Below are 25613 nucleotides of genomic sequence, written 5' to 3' on the forward strand. Positions count from 1 at the left end.
TTAATTAAATTATTTGTTTAAATGTATTATTAATGCTATTTCAAGGAATGAAATATATTTTATCATTTAAATGAAATTTAATCATTTATTTTATAAATCAAATTAATATTTCAGAGTAATTAAATTTCATATATGTTATATTTCCTTTTAAATAACCGTGCATTTCATTTTTGTAATTTTAACATAATTTTTAAAAAATGAATTATGTATACTTTCATAGTTTTTATTATTTTTAATATGTAATTTACAAACTATGAATTTTATCGTAAAATAAAGTTAAAAGATAAAAATGAATTTTTATCGTAAAATTAAAAAATAGAAACATTAATATTTATAAAATAATTTACATAGTCTCGTTTAAAGAAAGTAGAGAACTTTCGTTAATCACTAAGTGAATAACCCAAATTCTTCAAAATTTATTCTACTTTGTGATAATTAAAAATCATATTGTTAATTTTCATAATTAATATTATAAATTTAATAACTAACGTTAATCCACACAAGAAATTGAGAAAATCTAGCAACACTCAGTGATTTACGCAATGTGACTGAATGGAAGAGAAGCATGAAGAAAACTTGAACATGTCATGATGATTAACTTTAGGCAGAAATCATTAACTTTGATAAAGAAATTGGTAAATTTGATCTATTTATTTGAGTAGTTAGCTTAACTCCTCATACCATATATAAACAACACAAGAAGTCGGGTATACAATTAATACATAGTGAGATCCAATTTCATGACAGATCTAGAAAAGCACTAAAAGACAATTCTCTCCACCCCTTTATTATATATCCTTTTTTCTTCAGTTTTAATATTTAAACTATTAAAATTAACATTATATATAATTATAATTTCTATCTCTTGCTTATTTTTATCTTTTCTATATGCACATTTATAAAGAAGGCACCTAAAAATATCTCCCAAAGAAATACAGAAAACACTTTTCTTTTTATATCTCTGTTATAAAATGTGATATGAAACACAATGATTAATGAGAATTACTCCATATGTATTATAATTTAAGGGAGGCTGGTGTCGGTGTTGCAAATAACAAATGCAATTACTATTAATACGTAAACTTATAGTAAACAAAATGAATCTATCATATGACATTTTACAATATCATGATAAAAGAAACATTTACTATAGTAATAAAGATATAAGTAAAAAAAAAATTATAATAAACTATATTCAAAAGTTAATTCAAGTAACGTACGAAAAAAAATGCGATGAATAATGAAATAAACTCGCTACAAACACCTATATTTTGATCAAATAAGTTTATACGTTAATCAACTATGTTATACGCTAGTTTAAGTATCAAAATTTATTTAAAAAATTCTAAAAAATAATAAATACATGTTAGACCATAAATTTTAACATATATCACTACTTTATTTTATTTTTTTTGGACAAATATATTAATAAACTACACCTTTAATTTAATACATTAAAAAAAAAACAATTGAAACATGTTAAGGCACCTCATCTAATATATAAGCAAACTCTCTCACTCTATACTATATTGTGTAGACATGGAGGAGCAAGGTTGATGATATTCATACCATTAATGGGACCATCATATGCTTAAGTATAAGTGAAGGATGGTGTTTTTGTTTGGAGTGAGTAGGTTTTGGATGTTGTTCTCGTTGCTGAATTCTTGGATGTTTCCTTCAACTGCAGCCTTGGATCAATGCGCGTGATGTTCACTGATGAGCTAAAATAAGAAGCTGAAACTTCATCACGTGGTTTCGTTTCCATGAAATCAGGTTCAATTTTTTTGTGAGCGGTAATGCCCTTTTCAGTTTGAGACATTTTAACAGCTATATATGCCCACGGCTTGACCTTATCAACTTGATTTGTTTGAAGTGATCCATCACCCGGAGTACGGTGCACAATTACTGCTATCAACTTTCATCTGTCTTCTTGCATTGTATTAATGATAATCTTTTTTATTTTTTTGCTTAATTGCATTGATGTGATCAATCTGATTTATTGCCTTCCATATCTGCCACAAAGTGAAAAATAGGGAAGAAATAGCTTGATCACAATAGTCAGCATGGTTTCTGAATCTTATGATTCTGTCCCAAATCCAATAATCTATGGGGAATGATCAGAGGAGACTGCCGGGAGAGCAGTAACAAGCGAGAGAATAAGGATCTACATTGCCGATTTATTCTTCATTGAAATCAAAACAAGGGAAGAAAAAATTATGGAATTAAATATTTATTGATGTCCATCTCCTTCTATTGTGTTGATTCAAGAGGGCAATCTGGAAGGCTACGCTTGTTGTGGGATAGTACTGGGGAAGTTAAGGTAGAAAAGGCCTACCCCAATTTTATACACACCACCATCACATATAGGCCCACTGATACATGTATGTTATGTACATTCATCTACGGTAATCTTACATTCAACCATAGAAGACATCTCTGGCCAATTATTGGGTCCCTGATTAGTAACTCTGACCAAGCTTGGTGTTGTATGGGTGATCTTAATGAATTTTTGTACCAACATGAGAAAATAGGCATGCACAATCAACCTCGAAGCAGAATTGATAATTTCAGAGATTTCATGGACAATCATGGGCTAATAGATGTGGACCTAAAGGGCTGCAAATTCACATGGCATAGCAATCCTAAAGGGGGTTGTATAGGAGTTCTAAAGGAGATCCTCTTTAGCAATGGGCCATTTCTTTTTTTGCACAGGCGGGTATGAACTTTTCTAGGATGTATAGTTGAGCCGTGTCTCTGCATTTTTCTTCCCATCTCCCCTTCCTAATATGAATGTTATAGGACAATTTTTTCATTGTATGTTAGGAATTCATTTCTTATCTAATTGAGGAAGTAATCTGTGTAATTGACAGGAAAATCATTCATGAAAATATAAAATGGAGTGAAAAACAGGTACATTTAATTTGTTGAGGAAGTGATATAAAGCAAACAAAGCCGCGTGTGGCATCATGGGGGTACAGTAATAGTCGAATCTTATTAAAAAAATAAATTACATTATTTAAACATTACATCTTGTAATATTTGCATTAGATTCAAGTCTATAAGTTCTTCAAAGTGTTTATAAACACATCTAGAAGATGACTTTTCGCTGAAAGTGATGTCTTTCAAATGGGAGAAAGAAGAAACCCCAGGGTCTGGGGGCGAATATTATGAAAGGAAATATGATTATATCGGCTATGTTTTGTATAAATGCAACGATAAAGGAGCCTCTGAAATTGATTTTCAGCGCCTGCCTAAAGACAAGGAAGAAGGCCAATCCAGTGGTGATAACTGCAATGCCAAATGAGGAAGATCCCAACACAGCATAAGTGGCAGTGGCAAATGCCACAATCATTGTTGCTATTGCAACCAAAGTGAATGAGAAGGCTACTTGGGAGAGATAACCATCCTTCCACTTGGCTTTGTTCAGAGGTGAGAAAAGGTGTATGAAAGCTGCAGAAGCTGCCAGAACAAGAGATATAGTGTTTGATATCATGAATGCTCTGAAAGAGGCTCTGTGTCCTAAAATAGGGGACCCCTTATTATCGCCATCTATTATGGTCCCTCCCGGTAGGGTAATCCCAGCCGCAAAACTCACCGTTGCAATCAGTGTCGCCACCAATAGATGTGATTCCTTTGCTTCCTTAGTAAACTCTAACATGTTGTTTTGTTCATCTTTCACTTCTACATTTCGCTGACTTCGTCTAGCTCCAGTCTTTTCTAATCGCATTATTAACCCCTGCATTTCAAATTTCAATCTCATGCATACATAAAACAACCATTCTTCTCCTTTGCCTTTATTCTTTTAGATAGTTAGTTCCTCTTGTTGCCCCAAATTTATCTTTATGTATAAAAAGAAAGATGCTATTAACTGAAGCAGTTCCTCTTGCCTAAACGTTGAGTTGAGAATCATTCTTTTTTATTTTATGCATCTACCCCATGGGATTCTTTATTAATTATACAAAACTAATAAAAATAAATAAAATACATATATGCAAACACGTCATAATATGAGGTGGTTAAATTAACTCCTTGTGTCCTTATTTTATAAAAAAAATTATCAACACATTTTTTAAATATAGTTTTCAACACACTATTTGTAATTAGTCAATTTTTTAAAAGGTAAAAATATTTGCATCCTAAATTGATTTATTTAGAAAAAAAATATTTAACTATTGAAAAAATTGACTAATTAAAAAGAGTATATTAAAAAATATGTTTAAAAGAATATATTGTTAATATTGTTCTTATTTTATTAATCTAGACTAAAATAAGTATTGAAACCCACCCCATTCTTAAAACACTAGAATAATCACTCCATTACGAATGTAAGCTAACAGATGTAATAAATTTATAATCGAATTAGGAGGGTTAAAGCATCATGTTTTTTTATTATTAAATGAATTACATGTGATTTCACTAAATGTTCAGAATTCAAACTTTATTTAGTGAAAATTACATAACCCATCAAATAATAATAAAAAATGATATAAATAAAAATATTGACATGAAAATTTGTTGTTTTTTTTTTTTTTCTTACCTGCTGTCTCAATTGTAAAACTGAATCTTCCCTACTGTGGGCAACATCGAGGGCAGTTTGATCTCTCTTGTTGACGATCAGTTTGTCAACTCTGCCGTGATATATCAACGATAGTCCTTTGATCCGGGAATTTGCGAGGTGATGAAGGGGTGTGTTTCCATCAACATCTTTCTCATTGTAAAGGTTGCTGAGTGAGAGGTTTTGCATGATTTTATTCACAATGCGGATATTGTTCCCATTGACGGCATAATGAAGAGCGTTCCAACCATTGTTATCCAATATCTCTGAACAATCTGGACAGTGTTCTATGATGATTTCGACGATAAATGGATGACCGCAATAAGCAGCAACATGAAGAGCTGTTCTGCCCTCCTTATCTTGTATGTATGCAGTGTCTTCATCTTGTCGAAGGAGAAACCTTGTCAAATCTCGGTCCCCGATTTTCACTGCATGATGAAGAGGAATCCAACCTTTGTTGTCCTTATGTTTCAGCGCACCTCTCACGTGCATATTCGCTACAAGATCTTTTGTCATTGCTGGTACCAGAACATTCTTTTAGTACTAACACGCAAAATTTGCCCAATAATATATTATAATCTCCTCACCTTTTTTTAATTAAACTAACCGCCACTTACTGTTTTGGTCGCATAATTATTTATAACTATTAAAAATTTATCACTGTTCTTCGGAATTTCAGAAAAAAATTATGTATCAATAAATGATAATTCTTTTTAGTGTTATTACTCCAATTTTATCTTAATTTGTTGTATAATATTAAAATATATATAGTTTATTTTAATTAAGTTATCGTTAAATTAATCAACTGTAAATAAATATTTTTATCGATTTAATTATGAGCGAGTTTAAAAACACTGGCTGAAGAAAAAAAGATGGAAGAGGAGGAAGGTTTGGTACCTAAATCACGGTTAATGACGGCAGCATGCAACGCCGTTCTGTCATTGGGGCCATCATATGCCGGTGATTTGAGTTTGTGTAAAATTTCGTGCCCTATTTGCGTATATTTTCTCTCTGCTGCCAAATAAAGTGGAGTCTCCTTAGCCTTATTAGCAGAATAGGAGTAATCAGATCTATTTGTAGCAAAATTTGAACTACTTTAATGTGATGACTAATCACTGCTTCATGTAAAGCTGTGTTTCCATCACAAGTTTTTGCTCTAATGTAGTTTTTTTCTGCTCCTATCCCATGTTCAATGTCAGGAAGAAAAGCCTTAGCATGTTGAATTAGTAATTTTGCGATGCTGTAGTGTCCATATCTAGCAGCTACATGAAGAGGCGTTTCACCTTTAGCATTAGGGAGTAGACCGATTTTAGATCTGAGATTATAATTGTGAAGAATATTTTTCACAAATTCCTCTGAAACTGCTGTATCGGGAGTTGGCTTTATGAAATTTAGACACACATTTTGTGAAATTGTTTGGGTTGTTCGGGATGTCAAGTGGACATGAAGGACGGTGTTCTTGTTAGGGGTGAGAAGAGTGTGGATGCTGTGGAGATTGACGAACGCTTGGAAGTTTCCTTTGACTGCAGCCTCGTAAAGGTCACGATCAATCCGCGTGATGATATTCTCCCTATTTACACCATTGGCGTGCACTGGTGCAGGGGCTTCAACGTGGTTCTGGTTCTGGTTCTGCTCCTGGTTTGCTGCTGTCATAAGAATTCTAATTTCTACCACTCGCGTCCTCTCTGAGTTGCATCTCTTTCTTCTCACTTTATAAACTATTTCGCTGAGTAAACCTTCACTTCCCTTAAATTTAAATTTTAAATTAGTCCTTAATATCATCAATTAATTTTGTTTTATTATTAAAAATCATTAAAATTAAATAACAGAACGGTGTCAAAAAAAAATAGTTTATTTTATTTTATTTATTTTTTGACTTTTAAAATTTTTAAACAATACGTTCTCTTGTTCTTTTCTCCTCTGTGTTTTTTTTATTCTTTTGCTTCTTCCTAGACTAATTTAAAATGACCAGTTCTTGTTATGATAAGTTCATATGTTTTTTTTATCAAATATAATTATTTATTTTCTGAAATGATTATTTATTTAATTAATTTTTTAAAACAACTTGCGGGAAATATAATTATTTATCCGTCAAAAGAAAATACAAATTCTACGACTCACGCTGGTTATTACGCTAGCACTATTTGCGTCAAGGGTGTAATAAGAAAATAAATAATAAATTAAGAAATAAAAATATATAAGATAAATAATATGTATTATTTAAACGAATAAAAATAAAATATAAATAAATAAATAAAAACCTTAAGAATGTTCATAGTTCAATCCTCTATTATTTATTTACAAGAATTGAAAGGCGTAAAAATAATAAATTTAATTTTAAAATAATAATTTTTGTTATGTAATATTTATATTTTTATGTTATGTAAAAATTAATAATTAAAAAACTAAAACGATAGAGAGAAATATTTAGTCAACATTCCTCCCTCCTTCCCAATTATTGGTGTTTCTAGTGATATTTTTTATTTATATCCAAATCACTGTAATAATAATTTGTTTGAATTTTAAAAATATTTACGTTGACTAACGAATGTCTAACATAACTTTCTTTGTTTACTTGAATTTGGATCTAGCTATGTAACCATAAGTAAGTTACATTAAAGTACAAAATATATAATTTGTATCAAATTAAAATCAAACACAATTAATCACATAATTTATTAATTATATTTGAAAAAAAATACATCTTCCTTGAATATATTCATTATAACTTATAACTCAAGAATAAAAAATAAGTTTTAAATATAAAGTCGTACATGAACTATGAGTATAAATTTTCTTACTAGTTACTATGTTTAAAAAAAAAACTAGTCATATAAGGAGTATCGCAAGAGTCCAATTTTTGTTGACGTAAGAATGTAAACTTTAATTCAAAAAGTGGCACTTCATAAACTATTTTCAATTGTGTCACTTTCTCTAATTTATTATATTTTTCATTTAAATACTATTTATCAACGACTAGAGAAAAAAAAATTTGTTTCACATCGACCAATGCACTCGTCAATGATTTAATACTTAAGGTGAGTGCTAGTGTGGAGAAGGTTATAACTTTCTAATTTTTATTTCTATTTGATTTTTAAGAAAAATTTAATTATTATTCGTCAATGATATATTTAGGTGTACAGTGTTGATAAGTTAACTTATTTATTACCATTTAAATATTAAAATTTTGAATATAAGTCTTATTTTAAGTGATTTACTTGTTTAAAATATTTTAAACGAATTAAACTTAAATTATTTTACTTATATAGTATTTAATTCATTGTTAATTTATTAATATGAATTTTTGTTATTTTAATGTTGACTGTAATTATTGAAGTGAGTAAAGAGATAAAGATTAAAAAAATTGAAACCTAACTAATTATGATTTGACTTAATAAAATATGGATTGGGAGGCATTAAATAATATGGATATATAAAAATTAAATGAGATTTAAATATATGTTGAAAGCTATTAATCATAATTTATTATATAACAAATCATTACACATATCGTAATTATAATGCCATTGGTTTTATAAAACAAATGTTATGCATGATCATACGGGTAAAGTGGAGCAGAAGTTGATAAAATTTTAGTTGATTAGTTCAAATAATAAAATAATAACAAATAAAAATTAATAGTGCTCTGACATTTAAAGTTGGCTTAATATAAAATTTCCATTTAAACGTTAATTTAAAATTTAATTAAAATTTTAATCTTTAAATTTAAGTTTATTTTTGCTTTACTAACTTGCTTATAATTTTATTATACCTCGCAGTATATAAGTACAAATAATTATAAGTTTTCTAATTTTGTTAAATCATTAATAATTAATAATAATTTAAATGTTAATATCAAAACTAAAGATGAGAAAAAAATTATCTCATAAATAATTATAGAACAATTTTTTATGAGAAATTATACATAAAAAATTAATGAATATTATTTTCCTTCTCATTTCTAAAAATATATAATTTATATATTTAGATCATATGCAAACATTATTAAATTAAAATTTTAAATGAAAAATTTAAAGTATATTATATTACTTTTTTAAAGTTTAGCAAAATTTATAATTTTTAAAATTAAATAGTATTCTATTCTATAATAAATTTGTATACTACTACATAATATTATAATTTTTTTTCTTTTTGTCAACAGACGAATAAATCTCAAATAACTTTATTTTTTCACAGCAATTGAATGCTTTAAAAATCTTACTCTTTTTTGTCACTTTTTATCATAGTCTAAAAATCAAAGGGTTTTTTTGTCATACAAAAAATTATATTAAAACATAATAATAATATAGAATAAAAGTATATTTGAATACAGTCTAGTTAACGCAAAAACTAAATGTCTAGTTTTATTTTTCTTAAATAAAAATGGACTTGCTTAATAAAAAATGCAGAAAACGATATTTTTTTTTATGTAAAATTAGCTTAAACGAATTTTTTTTATTTAAGTGAATTATTTCAACTTAAGGAATTTTGTATTTTTAATCTCAACCTTCTCTTCTCATTCTTCCTATGCTTAACACTCTCTTCTCAACCTTCATATTCAACTCTCTTTAACCTTCATATTCAACCTTCTTCCCTCCATTTCATACCCAACTTCTTTTTCTTTCCACTTACTCTACCTTATACTTACATCTTTCGTTTTGCTTTATACCCAACTCTTCACCCTCCTCTCCTCCCACTATCACTACTCTTATACCACTGTTTTTCTTATTTTCATCTATCTTCAATCTTTTCTTTCCTTATATTTAGCTTCTATCTCTTTAAATGCACAAAATTCGCTTAAGCTGAAATAATTCGCTTAAGCAAATCTCAAACAAATTCGCTTAAGCTAATTTTGTATAAAAAATATTTGTCGTTTTCTACATTTTTGTTTAAGAAAAAAATGAAACTGGATGTCTAATTCTCGTATTAATTAGACTGGATCCAGATCTGATAAAAGCATGTATACGCTAGGCTAAGGCCAAACATTAATAAAAAAAAAAAAAAAGGCTACAGCCACATTCAACACTAATCATGGATCAAAACATCTATTGTCATAGGTGTATTATGGTCAAAAAACTTTTTAATAATTATTTATTGAAGAAACAAAAAAATTCCTTAAATTAAATTTAATTATTTTCTTGTATTCTTTTAAAAGTTATTTCATTTAAATTTTTTTAAATATGAAATATATACATTAATTATAATTTTTGGAAGAAACTTGTTCGTTTTATTTTTTGTCCTTGTAAGTATTTATTTTAAAAATTGTCTAAATTAGACTTTTGTCTGGCATGGTGAAGGGAATAAGTTTGGGTTGCGCGTGATCAACAAACCTTTGACTCCTTGGATGGATTTAGCATCCCCTTTACCTTTTAATGTAACTGGGTTTCGTAATTCAGTAGTCTATGTTCTGCTTCGTTAGAGCGTACAGTGAACATTACTTTTCATCTCCTCTTCAAGTCTACTTATTAGGGGATATTAGTTGTTTGGATAATAGAATTTGATATTCTTGGGGAGTTGATCGATGCTATTTTATAATTTTTATAACTCAGATTGCAACTAAAATATATCAAAATGACTCTTGGGGTTTAACTACAACATTTTAACAACTATTGAGCTATAGATGTAAAGCTCATTGCCACATATATATAATGGTACATTGAAAGTATGTGTACTATTTAAACAATGCTACGGAAGACAATAAGCTGCGGCATTCCAGCATTATAACTGAAACAAAGATCTTATCTGCGGTTCAGATTCAATCTTTATTAGATATGTATTGTATATACGTGCATCTAATACTTTACATATCAACAACGAAGTGCATTGATGATTCACAAATCCTCATCAGGACAAGCTTCAAAAAACTCTTTTATTCTCAGTCGTTCATCCTTTGTCAGATCAGGATCGTCACCAGTCAATCTCTCCCAAAGAGAGGCCCGAACGCTGCTGCTATCAAGGACCTGTTCAGAGAGGGTGAAATGTGAAATCAAGAACGAAGAATGCATTGCACAAACTTCCAACGACTTAAAATGAATAGTGGATGCAATTAGAATCAGATGACAAAAAATGTGATTTGCTGCAAAATCCCTCTCCAGGATGAGGCTTTAGGAGATAAAAATCATCATGATTGTGAGCACTGTATGTTGTGGTACTAGTTTAGGAGATAACATCTAGCTTCGAGCTTCCAGCAATTTCCTAGGATTCAAAGAAGTTACCAATACAATTTTTTTATTTTTAGTTAGTTTTCTGAGATAATTAGTTGAAACTTCAAACTTACTTGAATAAAATTGTTAACATGGCCGTCTTTGTTGGGAGAGGTTACAAGCTCATCTTTATTGCATGTCCATTCCCCATCAACGATGTACTTGTACTCGTAGAGTCCTTCCTGGTAAATAGAACAACAAGAAACTTGATTCTCATCAATCTAATGAAATAAGCTACAGATTTGCATGTCCAGAAAATAGTATATGCATTCGAACATCTGAATTCTTTAGACCACCTAAATAAATACCTTTATAAAGCCATAAACAAAAATCACAAGTGTTTAAAAGTACTCACTCAATCCATCCTAGGAATTACCATAATTTTCTCTGAAATGCAAATTGTGTCTATGGATTTAAGCGAGAATAGTAATTTTAAATTAAATACCTTATGGAAGAACCTCAGCCATCTAGTACACATGATTAGGACTACTACATCATTGAGCTATTAAATATAGTTATTCTCATCTCATATGCATAAGGTTGAGAGAAAAGAACTTAATACCACAAAGCTACTTTATTAGAAATGAAATCTCCTTTAATATGATTTTGACAAGTTGATTTATTATAAACATTGTAAATAAAATTATCCAATAATCCTTTTCCCCCGTGTATTGTTTTCAATATCAGCTGACAATCAGATCTCAACTTATTTTATTTTATCATCCATCAAATAAAAGACCAAACTTTAAATTAATAAAAAATAACAGTCCAGTTTTAACAAGTGCACTTACAGGTAATTCCCTCTTGAGAAACCATAAACCCTGTTTGCCATCAAAATCTAGGGGCATTCTCTGAAAAGAGATCAAGATATATTGAGTAAAGGTTTAGCATTAACTCATAACAACCATAAGGTTTAGTATGTTCAAAACATAATAAGTCAAACTATACATTCAGATTATTTTAATTATAAAAAGATTTTGAATCTGAAATGACATTTCATATCATGTTGTGAGCAGATCAGGTTGGAAAGATGTCAGAAGTAGTTCAACTTTGAACAGCCAAGGACCAAAATTAAAAATTCTACAGATATATTATTTTCTCCTAGTTGGTCAGAATCCCAGACAGCAGTGGTGAGAAAAAGAATTGGTAACATCCAATAAGCAACTATAAGCTATTGACTTTTTAGGGGCCTTGAACAAAATGTGTAGTCGACTTAACACATATAGATACTTATTTTTAAGTGTTTTATTTAATCTGAAATGGGAGTTGAATATACTAGATGAAGAATCGCTTCCAGGATTTACAAACGAGACCACAAGTGAAAATGAATTAAAAAAAAATGAAAAGAACAAATAATAGAAACACAACAATAGGGGATGTAGATTGGCCTTGCATATAACTTGTTATCAAGACACTCATCATCCAAGAATTTGTTACCTAAATTGTTCAAATATGTTCAAGAGATGTAATGGCAGCATATTTTTCCCTTCTCAAATATTTTGACACTGACACATCAGCCACCTCATTCATATTGTCAAAAGGACTCTCAAGTCATAGTTACACTAACAAGAACCACAAGCTACAGTACACACTATTTTTTAAATATTCTTTAAGGTAATGACCATACAACATAAAAATCCCAACAGAAAACCAAAGAACATACATATGAACGTTTCAGAACAAAATAATAAATGGTTGTAACTTGTAACTGAAGCAGTTAATGATGATGATGCTATGCGATAATATCTCCATGTAATGTAACATTACACTTTTTATTATAGAGGAACAGAGACATATCTTAAATCTAAACAATAAGGCTCAATCATCACCTGCCCCCATCCAATATCGAGTCCTGAAATTTCCACTGAAGCGCAATTGCTGTCTTCCCATGACAAAGTGATGGGCTTCTTACTGAGGCCTGTAAGCTTTCAGTACCAAAAATAAATAATGGTTAATGATAAAAAAAAAAGCCCACTTCCAACGTTATATTCCCATTTTTAAAAAGAGCACTAAAAGCATGTTTGTCCAACAAAAAGATTAAAAAACAAAATGAAAAACAGCATCAATTAACTTATCAATTTGAAATTTCAAAATAAATTAGTCATGTTAGCTTTCAATGAGAAAAAGGGATCTGGATTCAGTCTCGTAACTGGACAGTTCAGTCAGTTTATTTTGCACTTGCTTGACTGGACCGTCCAGTTCCCACAAAAACGGGACTGGATCCTGATCCGAGAAAAAGACTCATCAAGATCAAACCTGAAATGGAATAAAAAAAATTATCACCCAAAAATTGTAAAGCACAGACATAAAAAAACAGAAAAACAAAATTGACTCACGATATCAGCCGTTGCACTTTTAATGGCATCCAGTTTTGGACAGCATGTCCTTTTGCTCTGAAAGAAAAAATAAAGCTCAAGATAAGTTAACAATATTTCAATCTCATTTCCTTCTTTACGGCAACTGTATTTGATACTGTTTCAGATCTCAGAATAATTATAACCATCAAAGGTCAAACTGGAATGAAAACTCTGAAATACAGAAAAAGAAAATGATATTAAATTAATTTCTTAAGGTATAAAAACTTAATTTCTTAAGACATAAATAATCAGAAAATATGCCACAAATTTTGAGTAAAGGAACCCAGGATAACAAAATACTAAATATGAATTTCATAAACTAGATGTGCGAAAATCAATATTACTATTATTTATTAGTGTTGTTATTCTTCTTATTATTATTATTTTGGTAATCAATAGCTGCACTATTAATATGTATAGAAATTAAATTACAAGACAAGGCCATAAACTCAATTTTAGTTGCTTGAGTAAAGGAAATTAATGGAACAAATAGGTTTACAAAGCCCAAAATAAACGTTTGTTAAAAACCCTACAGAAGAAAACCAGAACGAAAAGAATCGATTCCATTTAATCCTAGAATTAGGAGTACTGAAAACCAAGCAGTGTAATATCTACCAAGAACCCCAGTGCATTTAAAAAGCAAAATAATAAAACACGAATATTGACCAGTTACCTGAAGTAGTGTATTAGCCTCATTAAATTTGTAACCCAGTACCCAAAACATATATGCCAACTGAGTCAAAACAAACTGTTAGTGAATAACCATTGTAGCAAAACAGATAAACGACAATGCATGAATTGCCAATGTGTTTGAAAAATAGAAAAATAGATACCACTACCGCTTTCATCTCTATCTTCATGGTAGTTTCAATTGATTTGGTTAAAACATTATTGTGTATCTGTTTTTTAATTTTTTCTATTGATCAATATAATTATGAAGTTCTAAGATGTACATTAATAATGAGCAAAAACTCCACAGAGCTCACATTTTATGTTTAGACTTCTTTGTTGATTAAAAAAGAAAATATCAATTTTAGAACTTCTTTTCTACCCTTTCTCTCTTAAAAGCAAGGCTAGCTTCAGCAAACATCTATAGATGAAATTAGGTGTGAATACAACCAGATGGCATGTGGCCAAGTGATCTCCACACAAATGATTCTAGTAGTCCCAAGCAAAAAGGATAGACAATAAAGGGAGGCCCACCCGTCAGGCTCCTGCTATAGTGAGGTCTGGGGAAGGTCAGATGCACCTAACCTTAATCATGAGAGAGCAGTCTGTTTCTATAACTGGAACCCATAACCACCATCACAAGGCAACAACCCTACTATAGCACTATATCAAGAGTGAACTGCCCTGTTTGAAAATTAAACTGAGCTATGATAATAAAAAGTTTCAGCATTAAAAATTATTAAGAGACGTTTCTTTCACATCAAAATATTTAAGTAAAAACCTGCCAAAAGGCCCAAAACCATTCAGCATGTGATTAAGAGGCATTTCTTTCACATAAAAAATGATTAAGATGATTCCCTTTAACATACCCAGAACTAACCCAAAACATTTCAGGTTAAATATTCTGCGAGTAACATGTATCACATAAATGAAATCAAGAGACATACAGCAACAGCAGGAGCTCTTCCAAGTCCAGCAGTGCAATGAATATATGTCACACCTCCATTGGAATTTATTGCCTTGTATAATTTGCTAACTACAGCAGGAAGCCGCATCCGTAAATCAAATGGATCAAAGTCCCTGTTGCAAAAAGAAAGTGTAATGCAGATGATACCCATGTTTAGTTACACATATATAACGTGAGTAAACATAGAAATGCTAGTAGTTACACAAAATTACAACACAGATGTAAAGCAGAAATGACTAAAATTTACCCCTATGTATTGGGAAATTAGGAATTACAATAAGGTGATATTACCAACTAGTCTTAAACACCCCCCCCCCCCCCAAAAAAAAAAAGAAAAAAACACAAAGAATCATCCTAATTGCATGAGTTTTTGGCTCACACACACATAACTTGACATTAATACTTGACAGCAATAATTCTGTTCAATTTGAGTTACGGTTTCCTCATAAGGTTATTATTAATATCTACAAGGTATCTCATAATATATTTTTACGCCTTATAATGTTTTAGAATAGAGTAAAATGTTCTTCCTGCAAAATCAATGAGATTTGGCTTTAGTCCCTCTGAGATTTTGCACCAGGTGCTGGTAATTCGGGATCCATTTTGGGCAGTTTGGGCACCTCCAAAACGTTCTCCTGGTGTTTATTACTCTCCAATGTCAGCAAAATTAAATTGTCCACACAGGCCACAGGCCACATTTAACCTACAGCAAGAACCTCTTCATGTTTGGGAATGGAGGAGAGTGGTGGAATAAGAGAAACTCACTTGAACGGCAAATAACATGCTTATTTATAAAATTTCAATCTGTGTATTAGTGAGTGACAAGTGAAAGCTTAGATTAGATGGATACCTGTTCAACAAGACAAGCATTTAATGGAGAAAATTAATGGGAAATGACTAACTGAGCATTTTAGGTATTGAAGGGATCACAATAAAACAAAATTAGAGAGACTAATTGATTTAGCTGACATTGAAGAGTGAGAGGAACCCTGGGAGAACATTTTGGAGGAGCCCAAATTGGACTCCTAGTTACCCTTTCACATGTGGTCTTATATGTGCCAACAAAAATCCCACTGCCTAGCGCAAAACCTCAAAGAGAGTAACTGAGCATTTTAGATATTGAAGGGATGACAATGAAAAAAATATGAGGGGCTAAAACCAAATGGGGATCAAAAGCATATTTTACCCTTTAGAATATCTTTATAATATATTAAAATTAACGAGGTTTTCAACCCATTAGTATTCAGAACCTTCTTGTTCTTGCCCCTTCCCATTTTAATCAACAATTTCTTCAACAATTATGATATAAAAATTTCATGTCATAACTAACCTTATCTCAGCACGCAAGTGTTGCATGTCATTGCATTTGTTGGCATATTCTCGTATGGCATTAATATCAACTCCAAAATATCTAAGTAGTTGTAAGGAAACCAACGGTTTGTTTGCTAGATTAAATGTGTGCCATATGTCTCAAATGCTGAAGTGAATCTTATTAAACAAACTCATTAGGATACTCAAGGTCTGGATCTTGTTGCAAGCAAAATATAGTTTTCACTCCAATTCTACGCAGCTTGTCAACATCTTCAGGAGTCTGGCAATTTGAGATTAAAAAAAGAGTACTCAGAGGACCAAACTAGATTTGACAGAAATGGATCAGGTATCCATCACTGAAACAAAAGTACCTGTAGACATGATCCCACAATCAAGTCTGGACGGATGAAGTTGTAGTTCATTCCTAGTTCATGCCTATAAGTCAAAACTGTGCAGTACAATTTTAGAAAGGGTTAACAACATTAAACATTCAAACAACAAAAGAATAGAACAAGCATGCTCATGAGATGAGCAATCCTCTAGATAATCAAAGTTCCAAACTACTTGCTGAATACACATATTACAAAAATAAGGCCGTTTACCATAATTTGAAATATATCATCACAGTTTACCAAAAAAACAATTTAATATGGAGCTTCAGGCAAAAGATACTTTTGATTTCCCCCAAATTGTCTTCAAGTTTTATACTTGTTCAAACCAGAACCACAAAGTAGAAGAGCAAGAGAAACGAGAAAAGAAGATCAATTGGAAGATAGTCTGATTCAAAGAGGCAAAGGAACACTGATGAAAACTTAGGAGAAACAATTATAAAAGACGTTGCTCTATATGGAGGTATATTGAAATTTTTGGTTTCTGTTAAGGCCCAACAATGTTGTTTGATCAACGTATCCCAACCCTATCTAGCAGGACAAGGCCTGGTTATTGTTGAACTAGAACCACAAAATAGTAACATACCAGCACCCATGGCTTCTGTCATGTTGTGACTATATATCTCTGACTTTTCTTCCTCCATATCTGCACTACTTGTCTCTGCACTCGGTGTAGAACCTGAAACAGACTGCAACAGAAAATGCCAATCATATTATCTAGAAAACACAAGAAATATGAACAAGAAACAAGTAACAACACAAATAGTGGATCCCAATATGTCCACTTACATATTCATCAGTCAAACCTAAGAGAAGATAAATATTTGTCACAGCAGAGGGCATAAAAACAAATGATGTTCCTTATTTTTTATGTTTGAATTCCTTAGCTCTATGGTTATTTCTATTTGTTGTATTAACATTTGCAGATTACAGAATATGCCATGAACATTCCATTTCCACATACACATATTCTAATCGTCCCAGCTCATAGTGTAATGACTTTATTCTCCAGAAAAAAGCTGATTAAGCAACCAAAGTCCAATTTCTATAATCAGGTTAACTGACATTATCGAACTTCAAACGATAACATAAAAAATATCACAGAACTAACAAAACCATCGTTAAGAGAACAAATTAACACAAAAGTAAAGCTTATAGTTTACCTTAAGTGCCATATTTCGATCTTGAAAAGAACTATTAACGATCCTCTGTATTGGAAAAAGAGAAAAGGTGTTATTATCGTAGATAGGAATTAGGGATTAACGCAAACAGAGGGAAAATGGAGATAGTGTACCAGAGAAAGAGGAAGGTTCTTGTGGTAGCGCGTAGCAACTGTTTGAAAGGGCGAAACAGAGAATCTGAAAAGGGAGGGAATCTCATTCGATTAGAAGGAACAGAGAAAGAGAATGGAAAAGCAAGAAGGATTAACGAACCGAGGAAGATTGTGAAGACAATTCATGATATTTTCTTCTTCCACTTCACTGGGTTCGATATTTTACTCTTCTCACTTATTTATTTATATATGTAGATTGTATAGAATCAAAACCACCACAAAAAGACAACCACCTTTTTCGCTTTCTTGGATCGCCAGTATTTTCCAGAGCTAGCAGTCAAGCCAAGACTCTATTGCTTTCTTGAAAATCTTTCAAGCAATAAAATAAAATACTGTATATTTGTTGACGGTTTGAGTTGCTGGGTTGTGTGGATTATTAACTTGAACAAATTTTATGTGCGGTTCCGAGGTGTTTTGGTTTTAGTTAAACAAAGTTTATTTGCACGACTAGTTATGAACAAATATGCATAAAAAAAATCTTAAGTTTTCAATTGTGATACTTTTATATTTTTAATGGATGAAGTTAGTTAAAGACAACTCATCTATCTCAAGGCAATGATACTATTATATATTTTTTTCTTTATTAATCATTCTTTAAAAATCTTACTTAGGTTTTTTGTAAGTGGTTTTGTATATAATTTTAAATGTTTTTAAATTTATATACATATATATTTTTTTATTTCAGTTTAAAAGTTATGATATAATGCTCTTCAATACTCACCCATATTATCAACACACACAAAGAAAAAGAGTGGAATCAAACATAATTGACAAACGACATAAATATCTTAATCCTGTTTGCTGTACAGAGAAAATGATGCTTATGTAAATTTGAAAGCAACACAAGAAGCACAGCTTTGCGTTTATTCCTTCATTATATATATAGCAACATCAAGAAATTCGGATTAACTTCTTGATCTTGGTTTCAGTGCATTTTTTTAATTTTGTTTAATCTAATTTAAAAAGTTATTTTATATTTGATATTTTTATTAGTGATTTGTTAAATTTTTATTATTTATTTACATGTCACTTGACTTGACTCATAATTTGATTAAGATATAATATGAATAAAAAATAGTGTTATTAATGATATCATGTTTTTTTTCGTAATTTCTAAATAAAAATTTAATTTATAAAATTAAACCTTGAAATTAAATTTTGAAAATATAAAAAAATAAATAAAAGTAACATGTCATATCATTTATATTAATTTATAGTTAAAATTAAATATTATGTAAGTTTATATAAAAATAATTAATAGAGAAAGATATGTACGATAAAAATAATTTTAAAAAAACTTGTTTAAAAATAATTTAAAATGAGATATTAAATAAAAAAAATTGAAAATATTTTAGAAACTAAAACTTCATTTATTTTGTAATATTAGGGATTTTTTTAACATTCTACAGATATTATTAAGATTAAATATAAATAAATATTTAAAAATATAATATGATTATGTTAAAATCTAATATAATCTATAAAATTTAAAAAGAGTAAATGTTATAACTATTAGAAGAAATATATTCTATTAAATTAAATACCTTTTAAATTTAAAATAAATTTAAAACAATTTTTGTATTAAAAAAAAATACTTGACATAATAAATAACTAACATTATGAAAGAAATCCAACTTTTAAAAATATTTTTATTTGAAAAAGTTCATAAAATGTTCTCATTTAAGAGTTTATATTCACAAATTATACATACAAATTAGTAAAACAAACGGAAGTGCTAATAAATCAATTAAAACCAGAAATAAAAATAAGGAAAATGGAAATATATCCAGAGATGTGCCTCTCTAATAAATCCCACCACACAGTTACAAAGCCATCTCACGTGCAAAATGTAAATTTCAGGAAGTTATTTGATTATTCCTAAACTTTCTACTAAAATTACATTTCAATAATGGCCTTTAGGTTCAAAAATTTTACCCAAAAAATTAAAAAGTAAATGCTTGTAAATACCAGTAAACTTCCTAAATCTACAAATGCTTAAATAAATGTTGATACCACTTACAGCTACAGATGCTGCATCCAATAGCATTGAAGACTAAATCAAAATAATAATATCAATGTCATCACATATCTACAGGTCCCCAACTATTTTGATCATCATAAGACTGGGGATCTCTTATCATTGGTTTAAACCTTGGTCTTGCTGGTTGATCTTTTCCCATGGGAAAGTTCCAGAATGAATCAGAGTTCTCAAAGAATATGTAAAATGCAACAATTGATGCTAAAAATAGTCCCAAAAGCACCAAATAGATCTGCCAATCTGCAGGTTTGAAAGGATATTTAAAATGTCAAATTAAATACACATTTGTTGTACAGCTTCAAAAGGAAGGAGTGCATGTGCATGTGTGTGTGTGTGTGTGTGAGAGAGAGAGAGAGAGAGAGAGAGAAAGAGAACCTTTCCAATCTTTAGGTACAGTCAGTTTAGTGACCAGTGCTCCCCATTCTAGTGAGGTTGTAAGTACAACCCTGCACAAAAACAATGAAGGGCAAGGTGAATAGCCAAGACAAAAGAATGATTTTATTACACTAATTGATTGATTTTCCCCCTCTAAATTACTGCCTCTGATAATCCAATTAGACTTTAAGTCTGAAAGGCTATCTGAGGTCAGATTGGTTCCCTGACCCCAAGGTTCAGTTTCAAAAATGCACATTTAGTCTGGCTAATGATCTGATGGGAAAGAACTCATCCAATACATAAATTCTTAGTTTTATACCCGAAAAAAAAAAGTAAAAAGAAGGTTTCAACAATTTTCTCAAAGTATACATAATCCAGTACACGTTTCATTATTCAAATGAATACCTACTCTGAGTCCAATATTCAAACCCAAGGAAGTTTCAGCAACTTAATCAGTCCTACATATATTAATATTTATCAGAGGAGCCAAATTTAACCAATAGAGCATATAGATTACCTTTCACTGGGGCAGAATTCGAGTGATGCAATATTTGTACCCAGGTGTAGTCTCTTGCTATAATGATGTATTTGCATTTTCTTTACTTCAACTACACATATGTCTCCATCTTTACTGCCCCTGGGAAGTGCGGTGAGATGAAGAAATGCTGGAGATACATTCCAACTATAATGTGCTTTACAGGTGAAGTGCCATTCACATCACAATGTTACAGGCCTTCAAATTTTTTAATCCAATTATGTAATTTTATTGCTGACATAACTCGAACTCATCTAATGTGGTTTACAAGTGTGCTATAGTTACTTCACCACAAAATATAAACATTATTTTCATAATTTTAAAAACAAATAATCACTTACCCTTCTTGTAACACCCACACCACCCAAAAATTAAATAAACAAAATAAGAAAGAAAGAATGACTAAGGCTGTAAGGAATTGACTCTAGTGCCCAAACAACTACTTAAATGAAAGCAAAAATTAAGTAAATTATAAAATCAGAATAAGATATGTCATTTATGGTAATGCATCTTCCAGGGAAACCAATTAAGGTATGAGTTTTGAAAGGTGATTAGGATTGTGAAAGGAAATATGATCACGCTGACGGACAATTTAAAAAAAAAATGAAATAATGATTTTTTAAGTAGTTAATTTGTTGGCGATCAACCCTTCAACAGTTTTTTATGCGGTAAACACAAATGCAAATCCCAAATATGAAAGTTAATTGAATCGGATAAACATTAGAAATTAACATGACAAGGTAGAACAACAAGCAGTTCAGAAAATGGGAAAGAATACAAAAGCTACAGTACTCAGCAATTAGGCAGAAAGAATGATTTGGAGTCTCTAAGGCCCAGATGATTTATAAGTGCAAGGGTCAAAAAAGATTTCACAATAGAAGACACTCTAAGAGGGAATTACTTCAAGATAAACATATATGTAGTGCTATAGATCAGAAAGAGACAAATTAATAAGATGGAGAATCATGATCAATTCTAAAACTTTCTTCTTCATTCCTTCATAGTTTAGGTAACATGGCCAAAATCACAATTCCACTTTGTTATCCAAGTGATTTAAATACAGATATAGACAAAATGTTCTCTACCAATTAAGAAAGTGGCTGATTTTATAACATAAGGAGGAGTATGCAATGAAATTTGATACCTTTATAGTATGAGAACATTTCAATTTAAAAAAAAAATTTAAATTTTTTGTGCTAAATTTAATTACTATTAAAAAATGCAATTTCAGCCTGTTTGAATCTTTTCTATTCTTCTAGATTGGGATATTTGCCTTCCTACAGCAGATACTGCATAAAAGGGGGGAGGAGAGGAGCAAACAAGCATTCCTTCTAGCATGCAGAGTGCTGACTGCTGAGCAAAATAGAAGGCAATTGAATAGAAATTCTATAGGACAAAACAAAAGAAACAAAATTATGAATCATTCACTTACTATAGTCACAGAAAACTATCTGCATAACAAAAGATAAAGAATGTTGACAATGCATAAGCCCAAAAGTCAGAGGGTAAAGAAGATTCTTACAGAGAAAGGTATTTTCCATCAGGGCTAATGGACATTACTGTGGCAGACTTTCTAATCAACTTCTTGTGCCCTATTTTGTTCCATGTGCTGATATCCCAAACAGCAGTGACAGAATTATCACCTGCTCAAAGATAGAAGTATCCATAATAAAGGTCATGCATTGTTGATCAAAGATTTGAAGAATATATACAAATTAATACTACGGAATACTTGAAACAAGGTACTCATGTACCTTTTTGGACAGAGCAAAATAAAAATGGTTTTGTTCCATCCTTGGAAAATCGACATAATTCAATCTTTTCATCCTGAAGAACAAAAGGAAATATTTTGGATTAAGCGGTACAAGAAACTGTGCAGATATTGCCAACAGGTTCTTAAATCAAAATGCTATACCGAGTTGCGGGACAAAGTAGTCAAAGGAACACCATCTTCAACCTTCCATATTCTAGCTGAACCATCAGTAGAAGTTGAAGCTAGAAATTCTGAGTCTAGACTGAAGTATGACACAAAATGAAGGAAAATATAGTAAGTATCAATGTCATCAAAGTTTGAGAAAGATATTTACTATGTAACATACTTTTATTGTCTAAAAGGTCACATCTACACAGTCGGGTTATTGCAGGAATGAACACACAAAGCAAAATTATCATATCTGGTAGCAATATCGGGTTATTACAATTCTACTAGCTGCATGATTTAATGCATCTTTTAGCAGGATTGAAAGACATTTGTTAATTATACCGACCTAAAATCCATATCTCGCATAGATTTGTGTGCTCTTGGTTCATCCAAAATCATGCGCATACTAGGCCACTCCATAATTCTGAGATATCCATCCTACACTTGTTAAAAAGATGAAAGTTAAACACACAGGACCAAACTCAACAAGGAAAACTCAAAGTGCTAGTCAAAAGATAAAAGCAATTGGTTGGATTATAGAGTGATGCTTACCAACCCACCAGCAGCAAATTTAGATCCGTCAACACTAAAAGTAATGCATTTCTGAGGACCAATACCCTGTAGAGGGGCCAGTTCCTTAGGCAACAACTTCATGTTTGTTTCACGACCATACAGCTCAAATGATCTACAAGACATGGAAAAATACTTTAATATATGTATGGTTAGTTCAGTATCTATTAGAATTCAGAACGGTGGGAGGATCTCACACTTAGACATCTAGAGCATGAAGTTTGCAAGACTAGACATGAATGTGATACCCTATTAGAATTGAGAATAAAATGGGTCTAACTCAACCCCAAAAGCTAACCCAAGTAAAGAGGATTGCCAAATTCATTATAAAGAGTACTTTGGCATATGCTTATGTGGGATCTTAACATAGTTTTCAAGGAGAACATAGACCACAAAATGATAACTCCAGGCAAAATTTAGCTAGCTACGCATAAGAAACAGCAATAACTATTGTTTCATACATTACCCTAGTTCCCAGAAAAAGAAAAGGAACGAGAAACTGTTAGAAACAAATTTGGTAGAACTGAACCAACAGTTTTATGATGTCCTTTGAATAGTTAAAGGAAGATAATATGTTGGACTTCTGATTCTGAGATTATTGAAAGAAGCAGTAACTGCTAATGCTAAATTTAGAAATGCAAGTTGAGACAAATTATGAAAGTAATTCTCCATGGAAGTTTCATTCTCAAATCTCTTATAAAAGAAGCTTACTTGCAGCTACCATTGCTGAAAGAGCAGACAATATCATCCCCACTAGGGTGCACTGCCACAGCAATAGGATCACCTTCCTCTGCTTCCAACACATGTGTGGCCTGAAATATCAATCAAACAAAATGCTAATTAGAACTAAAAGTCAAAGCCCCATCCAAACTTTGCTTCCATTCAGCAACCCCGAATCAAAAAACACTAAAAACACTCACTCCACCGACTCTTCACACACAAAAACAACAGTTTAAAAGGGTATGGACAAAACAGATTAATATTTCAAACGGGTCACTCACTCTACCCATACACATATACACATGCATAAACACAGAACACACACGTGTATATGCAGAGAATTAGAGCAATACCAGAGGAGAGGTGGACAAAGTAGTAATCTTTGGATCGAAGGAGAAAATCTGGAGCAGAGAAGGACAAGAATTGCCACGTCTGGACCTTCCCAACACCACCAAGTTAACGTTCTCGGGCCTCCGAATCCACGACCCGCACGCGACCGGACCCTGCGGTGACCCTACATCGTTCTCCATCGACAGTGTTCGAAAATCGGAAACCTAAATCCAAAGTTCGATTCTTTTCCAACTGGGGTGCAACAAATGAAGATCTAATGAGATCGCTGAGTTCGATTCTGCAGCGATTTCAAATACAAATAACGGAGGGTCTGTGAAAAAATAATGCAAAGTCAAAGAGAATAGAAAGTGGGAAAGAAGCTTTGCCTTGTTGTTTTATTTAATTAATTAATGAAACAAGGTATAACCTTTGTGTGATTATGATTTTAGGGTTCTATGTCGATTATGCGGGGGATATTTATAGAAAGCAAATAAAAAAATAAAGTCAAATTATTATCTTATTGGGTTGAAAGTTTTGAAGTGATTTGTTCAATGGGGGGAGATGGGTCCAATACTTGAGAAATATTCGTTTGAAGATTCCGCGGCATTAGCGCGAGGGCGTTGCAATGTGCCGTATGGTGACAATAAAACAAGTTTACACACATCAACGTTGGATCAGGTTTGTTTGGATCGGTTGAGTCTATTACATTGTTTTTATACATAGCATGAAAATAATTTGATTATTAAATCAAATTAAAAAAAAAGTTTATTATAATTGAAGTTTAATGACTAGTACTTGGAGCCCCATTTAATAACATGGATAAGATGAGATAAAAGGATGACAATATTACTAACAAACACAATTGTTTACTGTCATCAAATATCATTTTTGGTAATTTTTTTTGGGGTATTTATAAGAAATAAACAAAATATTTTTAATTAAAAATAAGGAATGAGTTTTTATATAAATATATGTGTAAGAGTGAGAGATTAATTTTTATTGATCTTAATAAATATTTTTTTATGTATCAATTATTTTTTAAAAATTATTGTTATCATAGAAGACGTAGATTAATTAATAAGAAAACTTGAGTGGAGTTTAAGAAAAAAAATTTTTTTTTTGAGAATTTTTAATTTTAAAAACTCTATCTCTTTATTTTAATCTTACTTAATTTAGAAAAATAGTTGTTATTATTAATTAAAATATTTGTAAATTTATAAAATTAAAATAATTATACGGTATATCTTTATTTAAAAAACATTTTAATTCAACTTTTATTTAATGTTTTATATATTATTTTTATTTACCGTACTAAAATTAACATAAACGGTACATACACA

General features: G+C 30.8%; 3 protein-coding genes across 5 annotated transcripts; all 3 read right to left on the minus strand.

The window, feature by feature from the left end:
* Positions 1-3088: 3088 nt before the first annotated feature.
* LOC113871744 (ankyrin-1-like) lies at positions 3089-6208 on the minus strand. The gene is made up of 4 exons (XM_027508845.1): positions 5651-6208; positions 5453-5597; positions 4538-5073; positions 3089-3736 (listed from the first exon to the last, which is right to left on the minus strand). Exons 1-4 carry the CDS (start codon positions 6206-6208, stop codon positions 3089-3091), a joined length of 1887 nt encoding a protein of 628 aa, XP_027364646.1.
* Positions 6209-10065: 3857 nt separating this feature from the next.
* Positions 10066-18253, minus strand: LOC113872218 (phosphoglucan phosphatase DSP4, amyloplastic). Of its 2 annotated transcripts, XM_027509595.1 has the most exons (14): positions 17885-18253; positions 17746-17809; positions 17615-17659; positions 17038-17140; positions 16434-16510; positions 16266-16342; positions 16082-16162; positions 14732-14864; positions 13789-13848; positions 13095-13151; positions 12588-12683; positions 11550-11609; positions 10833-10940; positions 10066-10515 (listed from the first exon to the last, which is right to left on the minus strand). In XM_027509595.1, the coding sequence occupies exons 1-14, from the start codon at positions 17908-17910 to the stop codon at positions 10387-10389; spliced, it is 1116 nt and encodes a 371-aa protein (XP_027365396.1). In that variant the 5' UTR covers positions 17911-18253; the 3' UTR covers positions 10066-10386. The 2 variants fall into 2 exon arrangements, with proteins under 2 accessions (XP_027365396.1, XP_027365397.1); XM_027509596.1 differs by lacking the exon at positions 11550-11609 and having other exon boundaries at positions 10246-10515; positions 17885-18073.
* Positions 18254-19606: 1353 nt separating this feature from the next.
* Positions 19607-24667, minus strand: LOC113872590 (SEC12-like protein 1). 2 transcript variants are annotated; one of them, XM_027510260.1, is made up of 10 exons: positions 24297-24612; positions 23935-24035; positions 23206-23338; positions 23000-23091; positions 22648-22747; positions 22487-22559; positions 22255-22375; positions 20715-20834; positions 20198-20268; positions 19607-20062 (listed from the first exon to the last, which is right to left on the minus strand). In XM_027510260.1, the coding sequence occupies exons 1-10, from the start codon at positions 24471-24473 to the stop codon at positions 19866-19868; spliced, it is 1185 nt and encodes a 394-aa protein (XP_027366061.1). In that variant the 5' UTR covers positions 24474-24612; the 3' UTR covers positions 19607-19865. The 2 variants fall into 2 exon arrangements, with proteins under 2 accessions (XP_027366061.1, XP_027366063.1); XM_027510262.1 differs by having other exon boundaries at positions 19642-20062; positions 20715-20828; positions 24297-24667.
* Positions 24668-25613: the final 946 nt, after the last annotated feature.

The sequence above is a fragment of the Abrus precatorius genome, unplaced genomic scaffold, assembly GCF_003935025.1.
Source record: "Abrus precatorius isolate BTA unplaced genomic scaffold, Abrus_2018 Scaffold7, whole genome shotgun sequence".
NCBI classification, from domain to species: domain Eukaryota; kingdom Viridiplantae; phylum Streptophyta; class Magnoliopsida; order Fabales; family Fabaceae; genus Abrus; species Abrus precatorius.

Bases quoted from the DNA above. Each gene is read 5' to 3' on its own strand.
- LOC113871744 (XM_027508845.1), bottom strand. From the start codon at position 6,208: ATGACAGCAGCAAACCAGGAGCAGAACCAGAACCAGAACCACGTTGAA. The intron at 5,074-5,452 runs GTACCAAACCTT...TTCTGGTACCAG, and splicing joins CGTCATTAACCGTGATTTAG to CAATGACAAAAGATCTTGTA. The intron at 3,737-4,537 runs GTAAGAAAAAAA...TTTGAAATGCAG, and splicing joins TTTTACAATTGAGACAGCAG to GGGTTAATAATGCGATTAGA.
- LOC113872218 (XM_027509595.1), bottom strand. From the start codon at position 17,910: ATGAATTGTCTTCACAATCTTCCTCG. The intron at 16,163-16,265 runs GTATCCTAATGA...ACAACTACTTAG, and splicing joins CAACAAGATCCAGACCTTGA to ATATTTTGGAGTTGATATTA. The intron at 13,152-13,788 runs GTAACTGGTCAA...TTTTTCTTTCAG, and splicing joins AGGCTAATACACTACTTCAG to AGCAAAAGGACATGCTGTCC.
- LOC113872590 (XM_027510260.1), bottom strand. From the start codon at position 24,473: ATGGAGAACGATGTAGGGTCACCGCAGGGTCCGGTCGCGTGCGGGTCG. The intron at 22,560-22,647 runs GTATAGCATTTT...TTTGTTCTTCAG, and splicing joins CTACTTTGTCCCGCAACTCG to GATGAAAAGATTGAATTATG. The intron at 20,063-20,197 runs GTTCTCTTTCTC...TCAAACCTGCAG, and splicing joins TGTACCTAAAGATTGGAAAG to ATTGGCAGATCTATTTGGTG.